Raw genomic sequence first — 19,418 nt, 5'->3', positions numbered from 1 at the left:
ACCTCCGGACGTCTTTCACTATTACGTTAGAAGATTTCTGTTTTAATAAAATGCCCCCTAGAACGCAATAAAAGCGTATTTTCTCACATATTCACGTTTTAGCTTCTAGTATTTTCTTATGAGGAGGATACACTTAATAGAGATAAAATATACCTTAAATGTATTTAAATACAAGGTAGGAATGAAGTCTTCAATGATCTGTCATAGTACTATTATCAGAAGGGAAAAAAGCAATTGAGCTGTCGTAATATAGGATTTTAAAATAATCTAATACCTTAAAAGACAATCTTGGGATACAGAATTCAGTAACATTATCATAAGTACTGTATGAATCGCATCATGAATCCATTAAATAGTATTAAATACAAAAAATTAATTTATATAGATATATTACTTTCTTATCATCTTGGTTTTTTTATATTTTGTGTGTAAGAGCTAAGATTTTTGTATTCTTGTAATGCACCCACATCTAAACTTTTATAGAGTATCGCATGGAACTTTCTGATTACCAGATCAGAATTCTCACCACTCACACATCACATTCCATTCCCTCTGACCAATGCCAGTCGCTCTGATTCATTACAGGCTTTATGATATAAGAAAATTATGTTGCAACGATGAAGCTTTTCTCCATTTTAAAAATGCTATAAATCTCATGTTTTCAACATACGTTGACATACATCCTGAACATTTTTGTTTTCATACGCCACGTTCTTGGAATAATAGAGGCCACTAGGTCCGCATCTCTTAATGAAACTTCTGCATTTTTTAAAACAATAAACTTTTTGATATGATGAACTCACTATAGTTTTTTATATAAAGATTTTCCCAAAATGATGATTATTTAATCCAATATAATTAATTAGAAATATTTTTGGTTTCTATTGTTTTATTGCACATTTGAATTGTATTCCCTATTAGAAGATGGATTGTACTCGAATTGATTTGATTATTGTTTAACCGAAATATACAATGAAACATTTATAAGTTGTTGAAGATGTGTTCATATCAAAGTCAATAGATAGATGTACAATAATGGAAGTAGGGATAAAAATACACAAGTAATGCACAAACAATGAGTAATGAAACAAGATGCTGAATATATTAAATAAATGGCACAAAACATCACAGAAAATACGAATGAAAAGAGGATAAGTTATACAATACACTAATACTTTGTATGTGTAGCCTTTGTATTACTAAGAGTATTATACCTTGTTTTCACATTACCCGACAAATTATGAATGAATGATTGCAGTATATTTTTCTAAATACTTTAAACCCCAGTGACACAGTGGTATGTTTGCGGACTTGTACTGCTATAAACCGGGTTTCTATACACAAGGTGGGCAGAGCACAGATATAACCCTTTCTGTAGCTTTCTGTATAACAATAAACAAACCAATTTTGCCACCAATTTTGTAGCACAGTGGCACGTCTGCGGACTTACAATGCTAGAAACCACGTTTCGATACCCGTGGAGGGCAGAGCACAGATAGCCCATTGTGTATCATTGTGCTTAATTTCAAACAAACAGTAAATTATTCGTGTAACTCCAAGCGATTCAGCCATATTGCTCAATCGCTTTTGACTTTTTCCCGTTTTAAATAAGGCTATACAGTCCCAAGAATGCTCATATCACAGATATGTCTCTAAACGTTCTACTGACTTCTTATCATCGAGAGATCCTTTGACCATATTTGATCAGCACTTGGGATCACTTTCTTATCGGAAGAGGGATCCACGCCTTATGAGTCGCATTCCTGAGGAAATGCTTTTGACCAGGGTCCAGCATGGTCAGGTGGATTCGAGTTCGAGTCGTAATCTGAGAGCCCCCCGCTAGTACAGCGGTATGTCTCCGGATTTACAACGCTAAAATCAGGGGCTCGATTCCCCTCGGTGGGTTGAGCAGATAGCCCGATGTGGCTTTGCTATAAGAAAAACACACACACACGTAATCTGAGGGTCGCTGGTTCGAATCCCAGTCACACCAAACATGCTCGACCTTTCAGCCGTGGGGACATTATAAAGTGACAATCAATCCCACTATTCGTTGGTAAAAGAGTAGCCGAAGAGTTGGTTGTGGGTGGTGATGACTAGCTGACTTCCCTCTAGTCTCACACTGCTAAATTAGGGATGGCTAAGGCAGATAGCCCTCGAGTAGCTTTGCGCGATATTCAAAATACAAATAAACAAACGCTTGACCAGGGCCTGCTTTTGCGTGTCAATAGTTAGGGCTCCGTCAGTTTTGTTTTAATCAACAACTCCAGCTGATTCTTCACTGTAGGTTGATTATGATACCGTTCGTTCTCCTCATTCCACCTTTTCTCTGCAATAGTTTTCGACAAGTGTCACATTCACTGAGACTGCATCGTGCTAATATACACATCTCATTGTTCTGGAAGAAACATTCACATCTTTGTTGGCAATGACGAAGAAGGTTTTTGATACGATATGTTCTCGACCTTTACTTTATCGTAAAGTACATACACAGAGAGTCTTAGTTCTGGAGAATTTCAGTTTCTACCTTGACTACTTTTATTATCAACAGATTCTTCCAGGCCTTACACACAAATTCTACATTTATTGTAATATAGTTTTTCTACAACCTTTTACGTGAAGTATCCTTAATCAACTGAAACCTAAACACTCTTCATGAGATATTTCAACCCTGTAATCCGTGATTGTACCCACTTTACTACTACTAGGTATGGTTTGACTGGCTGTACATTTATAGGATTCATATTGCCGTTACATTTTCTGATTGGATGCATGACAACCAATCACAGTTTAAATTATCAGCACGTGACTAAAGTCTTGGGGATTTCATTTTCACACGAGAAATGGATGACATGTTCGTACTATTTGCCAGTTTTATCTTCTTTTCTTAACTGTATTGTAATTATTTCTTATGTCGTATGTGCGAAATATTATAGCATGACTTTCTAGAGCTCAGACGAGTTTTCTAGATTTGTCCGTATCTGATATTAGCTTAGCATCAGCGTGTCGAAGTGTGACAAAACCTGTGTGTCTGGCTTAACAGAAAGATTAGTGTTTTATTGTGCGAATTTCATAACAATATTGTGTATAAAGTTATATCATTGTTTGTGTAATAAGGCTTGAGACTCAACGTAGATGTTATATCGTCACTAAAAAGAGGTGATTTAAATCACATTGTCTTTTAGCAGGTTTTTGAAGTAGTAGGCTAGATGGAAAGCATATAATCAACACCATCTACCGCCAACTCTTGTACGACTCTTTTAGCGACGATTAGTAGGATAGGTTGTAACATTATAACGTCTTCATGGCTGAAAGGGCAAGCATGTATATATAGGGATACGAACCTGTAACCCACAGGTTTCTAATTGAGCACCATTAACATCTAGGGCCGTTGTTAATGAAGAGTAATAATATAAATATGGACTATACCACTGATACGCTGGTTGTATCCTAGTTGACATTGAACCCTGTTATAGGACAAAAGGCTTCGTCGGTACTGGAGTTTGAAAATGTAATGTGTTTGACGCATTACAAGATTGTTTGTTGGTGATTAAGTACAAAGCTTACAATAGGCTATCTGTACTCTGTCCACCGCAGGTATCGAAACCCGGTTTCTTGTGTTGTAAATTCGAAGACATGCTGCTGTGCCACTAGGAGGCAAACATAACATTTTTTTTTTTTTACTTTCATAGAATAACTGGATCTCTCCTGACTGTGATAGCGATAAGTCTGGGTCATGTTCCGCTTTAACCCTATTTATTCTATTACCGTGAGACATATAAAGAATGAGTGTATTTATAAACAAAGCATCTTTCTCAGATAGGGTAAAAATAGTAATTCTTTGTTGCATAAAGACATATCTATAAAGCATAGCCGTATTATGACTAACACTGCCAAGATATTAAGAGAGATGCTGACAAAAGCAAAATATCTTAATATCATCCACGTAATTACAGTCATATTAAGCTTGCTCACTAAAATGTTTTGAGGTACATAAGAGAGATGCTGACAAAAGCAAAATATCTTAATATCATCCACGTAATTACAGTCATATTAAGCTTGCTCACTAAAATGTTTTGAGCTACATAAGAGAGATGCTGACAAAAGCAAAATATCTTAATATCATCCACGTAATTACAGTCATATTAAGCTTGCTCATTAAAATGTTTTGAGCTACATAAGAGAGATGCTGACAAAAGCAAAATATCTTAATATCACCCACGTAATTACAGTCATATTAAGCTTGCTCACTAAAATGTTTTGAGCTACATAAGAGAGATGCTGACAAAAGCAAAATATCTTAATATCATCCACGTAATTACAGTCATATTAAGCTTGCTCACTAAAATGTTTTGAGGTACATACATGTTAAAATTTATAAGAAATTATATTTTTATTTGTTTTGTTGTTTTGAGCTGCATAACAATCGGTTGGTAGCACCCACCCCAACTCTTAGGCTACTCTTTCATCAACGAATAATGGGATTGATAGTAACATTATAACGCCCTTACGACTGATTGGATGAGTGTGTCGAAGCCCAAGTTTTGATTGTATGACCGCATCTTACGAGTCAAGCACCCTAACCATTAAACTCTGTTGTAGTTGTAACACAGATGTTACTGGTTTAAAAATTTCGCTTTGTTTATGTTGTTAGAATGAATGACGTATGCGATGGTAGTGTGGATAAGATAGTATAAACAGTGACCGAACACACATAACTTTATATTTACAATCACGTTACTAAAAAGCCAGAAGCCAAGGTTTCGGCGAAGGTATTTTATCCGATCTCTGTTATTTTGGTCAAACAAAAACAGAAAATGAAACGATGAACAAAACAAATTAGTCCCGTTAAGGATTATAAAACCTTTCTTTAACTTTTAACCTAGCTATTCATGCAAAACCGTATAATAACTGAGAATCTGTACAAATTAAATAGTTTTAGGACACAAAAATTCTGAACGTACTTTACTGGGTCGTAGAATTTCGTCTCCCAGACTATAGTCTAGGTGACAAACGTGCCGACTAGCAGAAAGAAATTTGCCATTCCTGACTCTGGATCAAGGTTAAAGGACAATACCGTTATGTTCCCTAACCTTAAGTGTGTAAGAGTTCCGTACTATTGTCTTTTGAAGAAAACCTTAAGTGATAAGCACTGCAGAATAACCTAGGATGAACGTTAACATTATTACACGTAAAATCAACTACAACAAGTGGAAACCTTTTCATTTTCCTTTCTGTTCACGCTGACCATATAATGCAAGAATTTCGTCTGGAGTAACTGGAGTCAGTATATTCATCTGAGAGTTAATAGAGATCATCTTTGTTTTCTTGTGCGTTTTGTGAAGTATACCAGAGGACGTTTTTTACACGTGTTCAGTACCACCTTCTAACAGAGGTAGTGACAGTCCTGCATGAAGTAAGGTAGTGTATAAACTGTTTTACACTCTCGTGTGAACGTGCCCATGTTTTCTAGTAAAGATATACATATATAGTAAGTTGCTTTTCAAAGTGGTATATCGTGAGATTTTGCGTCTCTTTGTAATTTCAGTAACTGCATATTTTTCTTTGGGAAAGTGCTGTGAGATATCATTAAACCACAAACCTCTCCGTGTTATTTAAACAGATCGTCCGTGGCTCCACAGGTTGCCTCTTTATTAGCACATGAAAAATTATTGTAATAAAGTGCGGTTACTTTTCTATGCGTCTTATTTTAATATAGGTCACTTGTCGGTGCCCTTGAGCCACTCTGTGTGGACAGGTGACTCCTAAAAAGCAAACAGAGTGTTGCGTGATTAACTGTGACCGACACTACTATACTTTTGCTTAAACAGATAGAGCAAAAACACAAGTTCAAATCTCCCTATGTGTACCGTTAGATATGTACAACAATATATTTACTATTTCAAAGCCTAAATATTTTATGGTATTATAATGAATACACCAGTTCGTAGTTTCAGCTCTCCAGCTGTTTCTCAAGTCCGTCACGCGCAGTACGCGAGGGTTCACAAAACACTTGCGACGTGGTTGATGTACCGCTCGGAGTTCTTATTTCCGTAGGTCGTCTGCGGTTTATACGTCGCCAGATGTCCTGCGTTCCCTCTATCTTCCGGCGTGACAAGTCAATGACGATAGGATCGGTTTGTAGAAATTAGTTCTGACGTGGAGAGCAGTTGATTAGTCACGTAAGAAAAATTCTGGCTCGAGATAATTGTTTCCACGCTTTCCTTAATTTTCGTCTCACAATGAAATTAATTATTTAAGAATAATACAATTAAGCAACTAAACAGAAACAGAAACAGAAACATAACCGCCACTCTGATATCGGTGTTATTGAGCTCTAAGTATTTCAAAACATCTAGGCCTAAGAGACAGAATTTTTGTGTTTTTGTTCTTGTCTCTGGAACTCCAGACTCTAAACATTAAACATGTCAGTGTCAAAATACTTACATTGTAAATTAACTTACTTGCATAGTGTGCAAATTATGAAAATACAGAAAGTATTTCATTCAGCACAAATTATCATTGCTTAAAATTTAATCTTTTAACCGGCAGTTATTTGTGAAATTTAAAATCACGTGTATTACTTTTTTGTTTTAGTTTCTGGGTCTTAAATCAACAAACAGTTTTCAAATGAATCCAAAGTTGACTCAGTCCATTAGTCAAATATCCTTTGTGTTATTCATTCAGATTATTGACTTGCTGTTATAACAACAATGACATTCTTCGATGTTGAAAAATTAAACTGACTGTTTTCTACTGGGCTTTTTAGTTCCTAATACAGTATGCGCCTTTTTTCTCGTGTTGTCTTTACAGAGAAACCAAAAGAGGTTTAGTGTCGAGTTTAAAGCGAAACCTAAATATTAATGGACGTACAGTTAACTGTTACTAACGAGGAGACCTAATGTTGTCTTTACAGCACAAGCTAAACCTAGGTTTTTAATATTGGTGTTAGTTGCTATGACTTTTGGTCTATACTGCGTTACACAGAGAAACAGTTTTGGTCAAACTGAAGCAAATGTGACTCTTTCTTGAACTGATTTTTTACTGATGTATTAAAAGCTCGAGGAATAAATATAACAGAAATCTGCTGCTTACGTTTTTCCCGTTCTATAAATAACAAAATATGTTATAAAATGATTCGCAGAAAGAGATCTCTTTTCATCTGAAATATGTCGGGTCACAAAGTTATCGCTATTTTGTTTTTTATGTAAGCTTTGATTGCTACGAACCTCACGACAGTTCTATTTTTGAATGTCCTTCCTCGAAGGGTTGGAATTTATTCTTATCAACCTTTAGAGATGTAGGAACAGATCTAACTTGAATTTACGATTTCAAATAGTGCAATGACCCCTAACATGCCTGACCTTCCATTGAACACATTTTTTGCTTTCCTTTTCGAGATATTCATTAATTGTAAGTAATGTGCACACTGTTCCATTGGTTCTATCATTTGAATGGTTTGTCTGCATCTTCTATTGGTCGATGGGTCTGTTTCTTTATATATCTCTGTTTGATCTAACTGAATAAATACATAACTCTTATTAGTTCCCATTTCTAAATTCTTAGAAGTCTCGACAGTTTGAGTTGCAATGAAAGATGATTTTTGTGTCCGAAAGATAGTCATAGTGTTAATCATGACGTACAATAAAGTACAACATAACGTGTTCAAGTTGTTTATTTTATTTCTCTCTATTTACTAATCAGTAAATTACCTTAGTTTGAATACGCCTGGCATAATTCAATAAAATTTTGGTGTAAGACTCCTGGATCTCTCGATATATAATATGTTCGATAGCTAGTCATGTGTCTCCAATTTTCCCTACAACCAGATTAGGAACTATAAGAGCGCTCAGCATGGTCATCTCCTCACAGCCCCTATAGAGTTAATTTATTTTGGCAAGCGTCATTAAGTATCAGACAAAATAAACATTTTCAGTTTTAGATTTACGCCAACGCCTGACTTGGGTAAGTTGGTTTAAGACTGTTTACTTGTGAATGACATAGAAGTGATGACGTGTGGCCAACGCTGTGATGTAGATCAAGGTTGTTGGAACAAACTGTGGTAGACTGTGGTTACATGTAGGAGTTTCAAGAATGAACTGTGCAGGCTGTGGGTACAAAAAATTGCAAAAATAAACTGTGGCAAGTTGTGCTTACACGTAGGAGTTGTAAAAATACACTGTGGCAGTCTGTGGTTACATGCAGGAGTTGCACAAACAAAATGAGGTAGGCCACATTTACATGTGAGAGGTAGAACAACAGATTATGATGGTTATGTCTAGGAAATGTAAGAACAAAATCTGAAAGGCTGTGGTTACACGTAGGAGTTTAAAAACAAACTGTGGTAGGTTGTGGTTTCACGTAGGAGTTTAAAAACAAATTGTGGTAGGCTGTGGCCATATGTAGTAGTAGTAAGTTAGAAAGCTGAAAGTTAAAGTAGTATGAAGAGATAAACTGAGAGAACTGCTGGATACTTAGATCTGAATTGGAAACACTTTTACAGTTTGAGAGGACAGGCATCAGTTTTGAGGAAAAAGAAAGGCTGAAGTTATGGTGTCAAACTGTGAAAAAAAACATCATAGTATTGAAGAAATATTGATTACTGTTGGGAAAACATTTCAGACAACGTCGTTTTGTAGTGAAATATTATAATTTGTTGACATTTTAGATAAAACCAGATTTAGGAGAATTGCGTGTTTCAAGTTTGGATAAAAATTCAACTTGAATCTGTCAGAACTTATAAGCAAAACAAACGAGTTAAATAATACCAGTACGATACTTGTTTGTTATTAATAGTCGTAACAACAAAATAATTCATAATTATAAACAAAATTAGATAATCAAGAAGTAGTCAATGAAGTTACAGACATTTCAATGCTTTAAGTAATGGAGATGATAAATTTGGCATATTTCAAGTTAAAAGTTGGGCAAGACTTTTATTAGTTTAAATTGAAATAGACAGATGGCTCAAATATTTGTTGACAAATAAGAGCCTAGTACTGAATTAATTAACCTGTATTATTTGTCGTTCTTGTTGGAAAATAATAACCCGATACTGTATTAATTAAGCTGTATTAGTTGTTATTGTTGAGAAATAAGAACCTGATATGGTAGTAATTAACCTGTATTATTTGTCGTTGCATGCTCTACATTCTAAATGGTTGAAATATCCATAATTTTTTAAAACAGTACAGTTATACATACACCAGCCAAACATTTTATACACGATTATGAAGAACAGCAATGATATTTACATTACAAAACAACACTAAACAAGTTAATACTCAAACAAATATTTAGTGTAAAATCATGTCATATTACTGAATAATACAGCATCATTTAGATAATGTGCTACCGGAGAAATAGAAAAAATATATACTGTTAATGCTATAATTGAGCTGCATAAAATATAACATGAACATATATAGAAGATTCTGTATAAGGCAGAATAATGATCGTGAAGTGAAAAATAAATACTTTTAAATATGACAAGTGTATTACATCGCAGACAGCATTTAGTGTGTACACGTTCATGCAGTTTTCGTGGTCTTTCAAGTCATTACAAACATAGTCTTTCTTTCTGAAATCTATAGTGCGCTTGACAAGCCACTATAAATACACCATGAATTTTCTACATTTAATATCCTATAGGATGTAACATGGGTTGGGCAGTGTTACCTGTGTCAATTTCTGACAAATGGTATAACACGAAGAATTTTTGTCATGCAGTTATCAGTCTTGTAATATTTATTAGATCAATGGCACTTGGTATAATTATAGATGCTCTATATTTTACAGATGTGACTGCTACTCTTTTTATCTTCTGTAGCTAACATACAAGGCTCACCCGTGTTTGTTGGTAGATACTGATAAACTGGGGATCTGTTAAAAACTATGTGTATTACGTGAATTGTAACCAACTCCACCTAACCTCAGCTCCTGCCAACAATAGAACTTATTAGAAACAATACTGAAAAACTTTCAGCATTGTTTACATATAACTTGTAGAAATCACGTGTTAGTACGAGAGACAAATTCTAACGAAGGTGCAGCTTTGAATAAACCACACCCTTGTTCAAACAACCACTATATTGGTTACTTTTCTTATGACAGTTTGTAAAATTAAGCAACTTTAATATCTGAATTATGTTTTTCGCTATAGAAGTATTGAACATACAGTAATTTTAATATTATTTTGCTGTTTTAATATTAAAAACAAAACAGAATGTATAAGTGATTGTGGTTTACTCCATATTCCAGGTTTTCCTGTACCTGTAAGGGCGGGTATTCCTACCGTGTTACCAAGTCAATATAGGTAAGTTACAATCCTCGTTCTTGTGTTCAGTAGTAGTAACAATGAAGTGTATTATGTATAAGATTTAGCATTCGTTTGACTAAAACAGGCAATTTCTGAAATAAAAGAAAAACGGAAACTAGCAGATCTCGAACAATGAAACTTTCTGGTTTGATTAAAAGCAGCGGTTAGTTACAACAACAAGGAAGTCTGTCAAATATTTTATACTGTGTATTTCAATACAGTCAAGAGGTTTGACTAATTATGTAGCTATGTTCTGAAGAGCTTGTGTTAGTGTGGCCGTTGCGTGATAGAAAGTAACAAGGAGATTATTGATGGTTACCGTACTCCAGCCGTATCGATGAAACCCCCACATACATATTGTAAACATTTTTTTCACGGAGTATTACACATTTCAATACTTATTACAAAAACAGAGAAAGGAAGGACACCAGATATTGTAATACGAACATATAAAATACCCTGTAAAAGGAAATTAGTAATTATGAGATGAAGAACAAACCTTCGAGTTATACCAAAAATAACCGCTCCAGACAGCATGTTACTCAGTTTATGTAGTTTAGTGGTCTTTTAAGCTCTTACAAACAAACTCCTACTTCCAAATCTGCGGTGCGCTTGAACAGATACTGTAAATAGATTAGAAGTATTCGATATTTATTATCCTATAGAATATGAAAAGGGTTGGGCAATGACATCTTTGTTAGCTATTGGCAAACGATAAAACGCGAATAATTTCAGTTAAGCACTTATTTTAGAAATGTCAGATTAATATACATTTCCACAACCGAGCCCAAGGAAAACAATAGTAGCAAACAACGTCCTAAACTCCACCTTAACTGTAATCAATATAAGTAATTTTTGAATTTGATTAATCAGACATTTATGTTGGAAATTTATTATTTATGTGTTTGTGTGTGTGGGGTAAAAGAAGTGATAACTTCTGGGATCCCTTCAAATTCCTGAATGATTTTGTGGCCCTTTCTTTTCACAAAGTCAGAATATATAAATACAAACAACGTTTGTTTAGTTATTGTTTTTTTTCTTTGCAAGGCACACGTCAACAGATTTTCAAGTTAACTTGCACTGCTGTTTACATATTCTTCTGTATTTGTACGGTTCTACTAACTGTTCTGAGTGCTCATCTGTCATATGCTTTTGTCACCTTTAAAATGAAATGAAAATAAGAGTGATACTTTGGTGTCCCACCGTGTTTTTGTGGACGTACACCATGAAATAAAACTATTTTTTATGGCCCTAGTTAAAAAGACAAAACAAATAAATACTGAAAAAGAACTTTTATAAATTTCGCGCAAAGCTACACGCTAGCCTTCCCTAATTTAGCAGCGTAAGACCAAAGAGAGGCCAGCTAGTCATCACCACCCACCACCAAGTCTTGGGCTACTATTTTACCACCGAAGAGTGGGATTTACGGTAACATTATAACGCCCCCACTGCTGAAAGGGCGAGCATGTTTGGTGTGACTGAAATTCGAACCCACGACCCTCACATTATGAGTCGAACGCCCCTAATCACATGGCCATCGGGCCAGAGAAAAAGAGAGAAGTTACACATATAATGGATGGAATAAAAAAGGTCGAAAATGTTGAAAAGTTTCGCTTAAAGTAGTACGAAACTCCAATATGTTGTGACTACATTTGGCTTTATTGGTTAAGCATGGCATTCTCCTAGAATGATCATTCAGTTTAATATATTTAATATATAACATGTTTGAGTTAGATCAAATAAAATAATTTTGTTTAAAAAAGGAGTATTGTAATTTGTGTCTGTCTACCTATTTATCTTTATATTTAGAAATAATCCATTTATCACCTTTCTGTTTTTTGAAATAAGAAGTCGAAGTTTCATTTCTTACTACAATAATTTCAGTTAGCTGCAAGGCCTGAATTCCTGCCATCAGTGCTATTTTAGTTTATTATGAAATTGCACTGTTAAAAGAGTTTAGTTAAAAATTAGTTAGAAGCAATTACATATGTTATTTACTTTACTTACAGCGTCAGACCTTGTTATAAGTTTTCTTCAGGTTTATTTTTAGCTAATTTAATTCGAATATTTAAACTGGTGACGCTATACAAAATTAAAATCAATTTCCGAGGTCAGGAAGTTGGGAAAATCTACAGGGATGGCTTCTGGTTAGTTTGGCTTGCTAACAGTTTTTAAGTACATGTGTCAGTGTGTTGCTTCAGTGGTAAACTTATATAGAAGTAGGAATATCCAGCAAAGTACACTTTTTGACCGGAAATTTTGAGGAGAATATCCCATTCGATGACTGAGCACCTTCCACAAGGGAGTTAAAGGTTTTAAAGGCGGATGTTTATCCCAACATCTGGTGTCCTCTTTCTTCTCGACACGTCACTCGCTCATTTCACGCATGCGTGTAACTACTTGTTTTAAAGTTTTCGAAATCTATTACCACTTTAGCTATAGATACACTTTCATATCTTCAGAATAATCGCTTAGCATGATAAACATTGAACCTCAGGCTTTTGAGTTTGTTTCAACAGAACCACTGTTCCATCTCTTATTAGATGTTCTCAAGGAAGTACAGTTAACCATATACACCTGTTCTTATATCAAAGTTGGCAGGAAATAAGGTGTTCATTTTGTTCTGTGCTGCAAAAGTATTAAATTAGATGTTACAACAAACGCTAGAGAAATACGAGTCTTAATTTAAATATTATTAAGAGGAGGATTATTTGTTTGTTTCGGAATTTCGCGAAAAGCTACACAAAGTGTAGGTAACTGATCCGAATTTTCATCTAATATCTGGTCAACAGCACCCACCACCAACTCTTGTCTATACGACTGGTGGGATTTGCCTATCAATCTTTCAACGTATTCATGGCTTCAAACTACAGAGCAAGTTCTTGCGACAGGTAGCTACTAACCATGAATCTTTGGACTTACAATTCAAGCACTTTGACAAATAGGGCCACGCCAAGCTGTATGTGAAGAAAGTTTTATTTGTTATACATTGGCTAGGCAAGAAGCTAGATAAAGACTTTCATTATTGTAGTCCTTTCAATATTTTCTAATTAATTTACAAAGTAAATGTACATTGTGTGCGTAAAACATAGAGCACAGCAGGAAATATTGTTGACAACAAGAATCGCGAAATGATAAAATAAGTTTTATCCATTTTTGTTGTTCTCTGGTGCGATAGTGATAAGATAAAGACTTGCAACGCTAAAATCAGGAGTTCGATCCCGCGTAGTGGACAAAGCAATTAACCCAATGTAACTTTACTGTAAAACAAACCCACCCTCGTGCTAAACTTTACTATAAATGGTGTTTTATAATCATTGCTAATTCCTATTTCAAATAGTCTTGAAATAAATAATTCTAATGAATTTTCTAACATCGTGTCTACAAATGGTTATAATTAAACACATTTTAAAACATATTTTGAACAAACAAAGATGAATATAGAATCTTCTGAAAACTATCAAAGTTTAGTTTCTCTCATCATTTATAGCCTAAATTGAGATTTTCATATTTTAAACAGTAATGGCGTATGCGGGCGGTGATTGGGTAAACACAGTCTTTTGAATTCCTTTCGTTATTCCTCTACCACAAGAATTGTCAACTACGAAAATACACTTGATACAACACCTTGCTTTCTGCGAGTTATTATGAAAAAAAAATTCCCGGTGAAGTACGTAACAAATACAAGGACTTGCAGGTCTTTATAGTAAAATAAAAAATTTATTATGCTATTAAGTGTTATTACACAATATGTTACTTTTAATTTTTAAACCAATCTGTTTGCTTCTATGGTTTTTACCTTTTCTGTGCCAGGGAAACACAGTTTCCATTGTTTCTTCTAACACCCCTTCTGCCCACCCACCCCAAAAAAGTACTCTTGTCTGACGATGCTAAAAAAGGGCCATTTATATCAGTGAATCCCTGCCTTTCAAGTCCTCTGCGCATTACTGGTCAACAGTGTCAAAATGGTGATCGTTCAACAGTAAAACACAAACTAATGTACGCTAAGTGAAATTCAATGTCCTCGTACAACACTATCTCCACGAATAACATCGCGTTTTGGTAACATCAGACAATACAATAAGTGACAGTTATTCAGTTCAAGGATACAAGAACTATATGTTCTAAGGGAAACACTGGACGACTAATACAATGGAGAACTTTATATTTCTGCAGTTGTAGGCTGGTGACGTGACTGTCCTCTTTATCTTCCAATGAGGTGGGATACCACCTAGTGGTACATTATGTGTGTTGGAAGACAATGGACACTGTCTTACTAAGCAACATATCTTTAGGCCTAATGTAGTGTACTGCTAGCTGTGGAAACAATCGTATTTACGATTTACACCCCACGTACAGCTAGAAATATCGATTTCAAATATATTTTTAGGAAGAAATTGATGCAAATCCAGATGCGTGTCAACATAGTTGACAAATGACGAAACCGTTTGCAGAAATGCAATAACATTGACGTGGATCACATGTACGTAAACTAACATGCATCTATTTAAAATAAGTTAGGTTTCGAAATGTAAAATGTTTAACCCAGGTATATAAATTTTAATTTATTTAGCTTTTGTTTAGAATGTTCGCCTTCGTTGTGACCAGAAGTTAATTTAAGCGGCTTTTGTAATAGGAAATATAATTCACATCAGCTTCAAGTGTTCAAAAAACGACATTGCATAAATGTAGGTTGTGTCCTATCACATGGAAACTCTTGTGATTTGGCTGTATTGTGGGAACGAATACCTTCAAAAACTCAAACACTGAAGCGAAGCATTACACTAATTCCTTATTAATCTTGAATCCAACAAAATAAGTCTTATTCGTTTATTCACGAAGGAATGTATTTTGTTTCATGAATATATTTATGTTACAAGTGGGTAGCTTTTATATTATTTATAGCTGTCCGATCACAACACATGATCATTTATCATATTCCGATCTTTGGTGATTTTTTTATTTATAAATTGACATTTTTTTTTGGTTTTGAAGTCGATTTACATATGAGTCATTAAGCTGCCTTTAGTGAGATTTGTTTCAACGGTAATCCATATCAATCCGCCGCTGTTCTGTCTTTGTATTTTGGTGAAGTTGATATCTTTAAATGATTAGAATGTTACAAGAGATAATTTCAGTTAAAGGGTGGTGTATAAATGGTCGGGGGCGTTATATTAAAACAATTTTGAATACGTAAATCAGAAAGACACAAAAAAAAATCACAGCTGATATAAAGTTTCAGTGGAACAGCATTTACCAGAACTACGTTTAGCACAATGTGATGACACCGAGTATTGATCGTTTTTGTGAAGGGTGAAAGAGCCTTTTTCGATACTAATTATGCATATATTCAGATCACGAAGATTTGTTGAGATCCGGAACTTAGAATTTTTAAGACAATGACAATCCTTGTACGTAATGACACTGGAAAACAAAGGAATATAGATCGACTTGGGAAACCAGGACCATTAAATAAGGACCTGTAACAAATCGTAACCTAGCCATTGAAGGTAAACCGCAGAGTCTTGCAACTGATGAGAACTCACAATTCTATAGATCAGGAACAAAAGCTGTTTAGCGTCCCAGGAAAAGTACGCGACACAACCAAGGTAAACGCAACACAATCAAGAATCTCTGATTACAAACTCATGTGTACACAAGTTGCTTCCATTATTATAATTATACAACTTTCACACATCTCAAGCAATTAGAAAATGCAAGGGGTATTCATGCTATTCCATTGAAAGACATACTGGCCAAGTCGCTTAATTTTTGTACGATCAGACTATTGAAACTGGCACTGAAAAACAGTTGTTTTAAAGCACGAAATGACTTATGGAAAGCAGACTTGGCAAGGTGATGTGACTTAAACATAACAGCCTTACGATAAAGCCTTCTGCAGTGAAAAGGGCGCTACATGGCTATTGGCAAGATTTGCACTTGTCAGATAAAGTACGAACAGAGGAGGTAAAACATATAATAATGACATGGCAATACTCTAAGATACTTCAATATGATGTACTTCACAGCCGTAGTATGATTATATTATTATTTGCGAGCTTATTTTATGTCGTCATTCAATTCAGTTGAAACATTCAAAGTTGTTCTTAAGATAAGAACTTTTCTTTCCTGTGTAACTTATGTTCTTTTTTACTGTGAACAGAGTAAAATTAATTAATATCTCACTAACGTGTTACTTCTTTATGGTTACCACTTTAAGGAGACAAGGGGCGCATGTTACTTCAGGAATTGTTTTGAGATGATACGCCTCCCGGATGTTGAAATATATTATATGCTGAATTGTAGTTCAAAATTTTGTTTCCGCAAGTTGGCATATAGATGTCGACACAGGTTACCCGATAGAGCCAATTGTAGTTCTAGCTCTATTTGGGTAATGAATTTATTATTTACTTTCGAGCAAAGCTACTGCAGGGTTATCTGCGCGATAATTGAGCTACGCTTTAGCAACAAATAGTGGGATTCACCATCACATAATAACGCCTCAACAGCTGAAAAGGTGAACATATTTCAGTGATTGGACTCACTCCGCAGGTAGAGTTTGGTGTCCTAACCGTCAGGCCATGTCAAGTTGATGGGTTCAGAATTGTACTGCATAAAAATTATCATCTCGTTTCATTAGGGCTCAAGTAATTTTTATGGTAGATAAGAATTATTTTATATGAATCGATCATGTTAATTGTTACTGTAGATTCTTGTGCTTTAATTAGACGAACAAACCACAAAAAAGAGGGTCACGTGATTACCTATGTAAACATCGCAGGCTAATTTATCGAATAATTGATTGGTAAATATGTCTAGAAATGTACTTTATGAGTATTGCTGTTTACTGTAATATTTAAAATAACTTATATAAGATGTTACAATGTGATATAAGAAAATACATACGGTCATGCGTTGAAATAGATTGCCTCTTTGTTCACATATTCACTACGAACGTTTCTGCAATGTCTCATATTTTATAGCTATAAGTAATGGTTTGTTCTATTCCGCAGGGGCCCGGCCTGGCCAGGTGGTTAAGGCACTTAATAAAATAAAAAAAATATTTTACTAATTATTAAAACATGTTGCTCCATAAAGATCCGATGATTGTTTTGTTTCTGAATTTTGGCAAAGCTACACGAGGGATATCTGTGCTATTCGTCCTTAATTTAGCAGTGTAAGACAAGAGGGAAGGTAGCTAGTCATAACCATCCATCGCCAACTCTTGGACAACTCTTTTACCAACGAAGAGTGGGATTGATCGTCACATTGTAACTCCCTCACGGCTGAAAGGGCGGGCATGTTTGGTGTGACTAGGATTCGAACCCGTAACCTGCAGATTACGTATGGAGCGCCTCAACCACCTGGCCATGCCAGGCCTAAGGTCCTTCGAACGATTTAAAGAAACCTTAAGCTGGAGGTTATTTTATAGCACAAGGACTTAGATTTCTCCGAGTTGTAAAATTCTAGTTTGAGACTGTACTAGATGCTTTGCGTGAGTAAAATGTTGTCATTTTTACTCGACTACCTATGCACCTAGAAACGAATAGAAGCAACAAAATATATTCAAACGAGGTACAACTGTCATTTTGTGTTCCGAATCTCACTTGAAAAGTTGACGAAAATGGAAGCTATTGTATGAGCTACACTCTATTTAAATACTGCGCATTTTTGAGTAAAGGAGATTTACTGTTCATTTAGTTCCCAGATGGCCACGTGGAATGGCGTGTCTCTTTTTGAATGTATCTTTTGTTTAACCTTTACCATTAGGCTAATTATAGTAGTCAAGAGAGAGAGAGCGATGCCTGACATAAATGGAATGTTGCTAGAATAGTGTCTACAGTACAATACGTCGTTGTTATGCTATAATAATTTATAGTTAAAAAAATAAGAGAGATAGGAACTGCTTTCCCTTCCAGACGTTTACAGGTAATCAGACAATAAGGCTCGCGAAGTCGGTTAAATTTATGGCAATTACAAGACTAGAATTTCGTCTTTCTCAGAAAATATCGTAATTTACTGTTGTATATATTATTCGAAAGCTAATTAAGTGGCACATTTATGAAAACGAGTCATAACTGAAAATTATGTTTTGTGAAAAACATTTCACCTCGCTGTTCGGTAACGAATGCGAAATAGGCCTAACAAGTATAAGAACTTCGTAAAAATGACAATTTCTTTGATTTTAACGGCGATTATAAAGTAATGTCATTTAAACTAAGATATAAATAAAGATATGGCTTATCTTTTTATCTTGTGGTTTTTTTTAAACAAAAATCATTTACTTTTCAACCACTTTGTGCTTGTCATGTTTTATCTATATAGAAGTTTATTTTTCTCATTTGCTAGCCTTGTATATATTTCAAATATCACGTTAGGAATGAATAGCACGTTCGTGTATAGAATCTCGTGATTCTAATAAAGAAAGGCGAGAGCTTAAATTTCAAATCTTGTTCTTTGACTTTTAAAATATTTCTATCCACGAGTTTTAAAAAATTAGTCATAAGATTACCAGTCATGCAACACTAATCGTGAACAAAAATTTATTTTCAGATTCGAACTTCAAAATAATTTTGATGTTGGGAAAAGAAAAGTTAAGACTTTGAGAAAATCCTCAGTGAATATAACATTCTAGATCTAAACATTTACTCTTTGACACTTAATTTTATTAAACAACATTACGCTGGATCGATCGTTGAATTTATATAGCTTACACGATTAAAACAATTGACTATTGGGCAGACTTTCTTTAGCAGGTCACGTTCAGATGCTATAGTGGACTAAAACGGGTGAAACTCGATTCGATACATTGAGGATTATTTGTGTTGTTTGAGCATCTAGCCATAACTTGTCAAATACTAAGTAAGACGCATGCGTTTCTCTAACTTTTGTAGTTTAAAATATTACATTTAAACCATTTGATGAATATTCTTATAGTTTATAGTATTAGTTAGATTAATATATAATACCAAATTATTTTTGAATGGGAAAAGCTGCACTGTATTGACGAGATGTGATGGTCAGGGTATACAAACACCTTACATATCACAACTGTACTTCGGTGTTTAGTAATATCCCCGAGCAGCCCAACCTTCCTCAG

The 19,418-nt window shown here is 34.8% G+C and overlaps 1 protein-coding gene across 2 annotated transcripts in view; it reads left to right on the top strand.

The window, feature by feature from the left end:
• LOC143249658 (RNA-binding protein 38-like) overlaps nt 1-19,418 on the top strand; it is a 101,342-nt gene that overhangs the window by 35,236 nt on the left and 46,688 nt on the right. For both annotated transcript variants that reach the window (XM_076499928.1, XM_076499927.1), the window contains exon 3: nt 10,261-10,315. In XM_076499928.1, coding sequence (XP_076356043.1) covers nt 10,261-10,315 — 55 coding nt within the window. The remainder of the gene's footprint in view (nt 1-10,260; nt 10,316-19,418) is intronic.

Source organism: Tachypleus tridentatus, chromosome 4 (assembly GCF_004210375.1).
Source record: "Tachypleus tridentatus isolate NWPU-2018 chromosome 4, ASM421037v1, whole genome shotgun sequence".
NCBI classification, from domain to species: domain Eukaryota; kingdom Metazoa; phylum Arthropoda; class Merostomata; order Xiphosura; family Limulidae; genus Tachypleus; species Tachypleus tridentatus.
Note: the sequence above shows the minus strand (reverse complement) of the source record. Positions and strands in the feature narration are given on the sequence as shown.